General features: G+C 33.6%; 1 protein-coding gene across 1 annotated transcript; it reads left to right on the forward strand.

Moving 5' to 3' along the window:
- Positions 1–1,581: 1,581 nt before the first annotated feature.
- Positions 1,582–1,947, forward strand: LOC113001427 (uncharacterized). The gene has a single exon (XM_026128128.1). The coding sequence runs from the start codon at positions 1,582–1,584 to the stop codon at positions 1,945–1,947; it is 366 nt and encodes a 121-aa protein (XP_025983913.1).
- The last annotated feature ends 247 nt before the right edge of the window (positions 1,948–2,194 follow it).

Consider the following 2,194-nt stretch of genomic DNA (forward strand, 5'->3'; position numbering starts at 1 on the left):
AGGAAGGTCATTAAATCAATTGTTCGTGACCGCTATAAGATTCCGCTGTGTGTTGATCAAGCTCTATGGATTCAGGTATTCCTTAAAACCTCTTGATAATTTGATGTAATGTGTTTTGATGCTCATTTGGTATTTTATAAAGTTTTTTAAAAATTTCAACAAGTGGTATGAGAGCCACCATTACTATTAGATTATTGGGATTTAAAGTTGTTTGATATGTATTATATCTGGATCGTTTTAGTTATATGAACCCTAATTTTATTTTGGGGAGAAACTATTTCAATCAATAAAATTGTAAAACCCGCAAAATTTCTGTGTTATGGTCATAAAGTTTTTTTTAATAAAAGGCCTCTGCATTTGGTTTACGAATTTGTACATAGTTTTTGTTTGTGTCACGTGTGCTTACATATTATTCTATTTGGGATAAAGGTTCTACGTATCCGGCGTTTTTTTTTCTTGAACAATATATATTTCGGGAGCAAGAAAGTTTTTTTTATACATATAAGGTTTTTGAAAACTCTTTACGTTGAATACAAAGTCACAGGGACTTATATTTTTATATAAATCCACTGTGTGCGATTTCTGAATCAATATGTATGTCATTATCATGATGTTAATTTGTACGTGGCACAATTTCATATATGAATAATTTGTTTATATGAATCAGTAATAAGACAATGGTCATTTGTCTTATATGAATAATTTATTATTTTTTTTCCAACTGGTTTTCCTTCATGAATCGGTGATAGGCTGATAGCTTATGATATTCTTGTGGTTAGTATAAATTTATGATAGTACTGTGGTATGTTCGTTTCGGATGCGTAATTAGTTTACCATGATGTTATTTTTCAAATATTGACTGCTATCATAATTGGGTGCAAATTTAATCATTACGAATCTTTTCCATTTATTTGCGTGTCCGGTGATTTTAATTAAATTGATTGAACAATTATGTTACCAAAGTAACCTCTATTGTGTAAATTGATTTAATTAAATTACATGGATGTTAGTATGGAATTATTTATGAGAATTGTGCTCGGCCCAAAGGAAGACATAATTTGACCAAATAATAGCATACATGCGATGATAAATATGTGACAATTGTAATTTTTTTTCATGAGAATAATAGTCGGTCCAAAGAAAGACTATTATTTGACAGAACTAATTATCAATATTTGATCATTGTGTTGAAAGTACCAATTACAAATTAATTTCTCTGTCCAAAGACTAGAATTAATGTTGTGCTGGGTATCTTGTGATGGATCTGTTATGGGAAATATTTGCATGTCTTGTTATATATACTTTATATGACTTGCTTGATTATTTGTGAATATGTTATTAGTTTTTTTTCTCTCTTTAGTTAATATTTCTAGTGCTACAAATGTTATTGCCCAAGTGAATTCTATCCCAATGCTGAATGGGACAAATTTTAAGGTCTGGAAGGAAGCCGTATAAATTGTTCTTGGCTGTATGGATTTGGACTTGACACTAAGGATGGAACGACCCATTCCCACTCTGGAAACCTCTAATGAGGTAAAAATTGAGAAGTGAGATCGGTCCAACTGAATGTGCCTTATGATCATGAAGCGCTCTATTCCAGAGGCATTTCAGGGCTCTGTTTCTGAGGGTCCAAGTGTAAAGAAATTCCTTGAGGAAATTGAGCAATACTTTGCCAAAAATGAAAAAGCGGAGACGAGTAACCTTTTGGCTAAACTCATCTCCATGAAGTATAAAGGCATAGGGAACATAAGAGAGTACATTATGGAGATGTCCAATCTCACATCGAAACTCAGGTCACTTAAGTTAGAGCTTAGTGAAGACCTGCTCGTGCACTTGGTTTTGATCTCGCTTCCTGCACACTTTGGGCAATTCAAAGTGAGCTATAGCACTCAGAAAAACAAATGTTCCCTCAATGAGCTTATATCTCACTGTGTTCAAGAGGAGTAGAGGTTGCAGAGAGATAGGATTGGAAATGCTCACTTGACTTCGACCTTTGAGAATAAGAAAAGGAAGAAGACTAAGGGTGTTGAGGAAGGGACTTCTCAGCGAAAGAAACAAAAGAATGATGAGGAATTTACCTCTTACTTTTGCAAGAAGTCGAGACACATGAAGAAAGAGTGTCCCAAGTATGCCGCATGGCGTGTGAAGAAAGGTAAATTTCTTACTCTAGTTTGTCCTCAAAGAGTGTGGAATT

The sequence above is a fragment of the Glycine max genome, chromosome 4, assembly GCF_000004515.6.
Source record: "Glycine max cultivar Williams 82 chromosome 4, Glycine_max_v4.0, whole genome shotgun sequence".
Lineage (NCBI taxonomy): Eukaryota > Viridiplantae > Streptophyta > Magnoliopsida > Fabales > Fabaceae > Glycine > Glycine max.

What these genes read in the sequence shown, in the direction of transcription:
- LOC113001427 (XM_026128128.1), top strand. Translation starts at nt 1,582, where the DNA reads ATGAAGCGCTCTATTCCAGAGGCATTTCAGGGCTCTGTTTCTGAGGGT.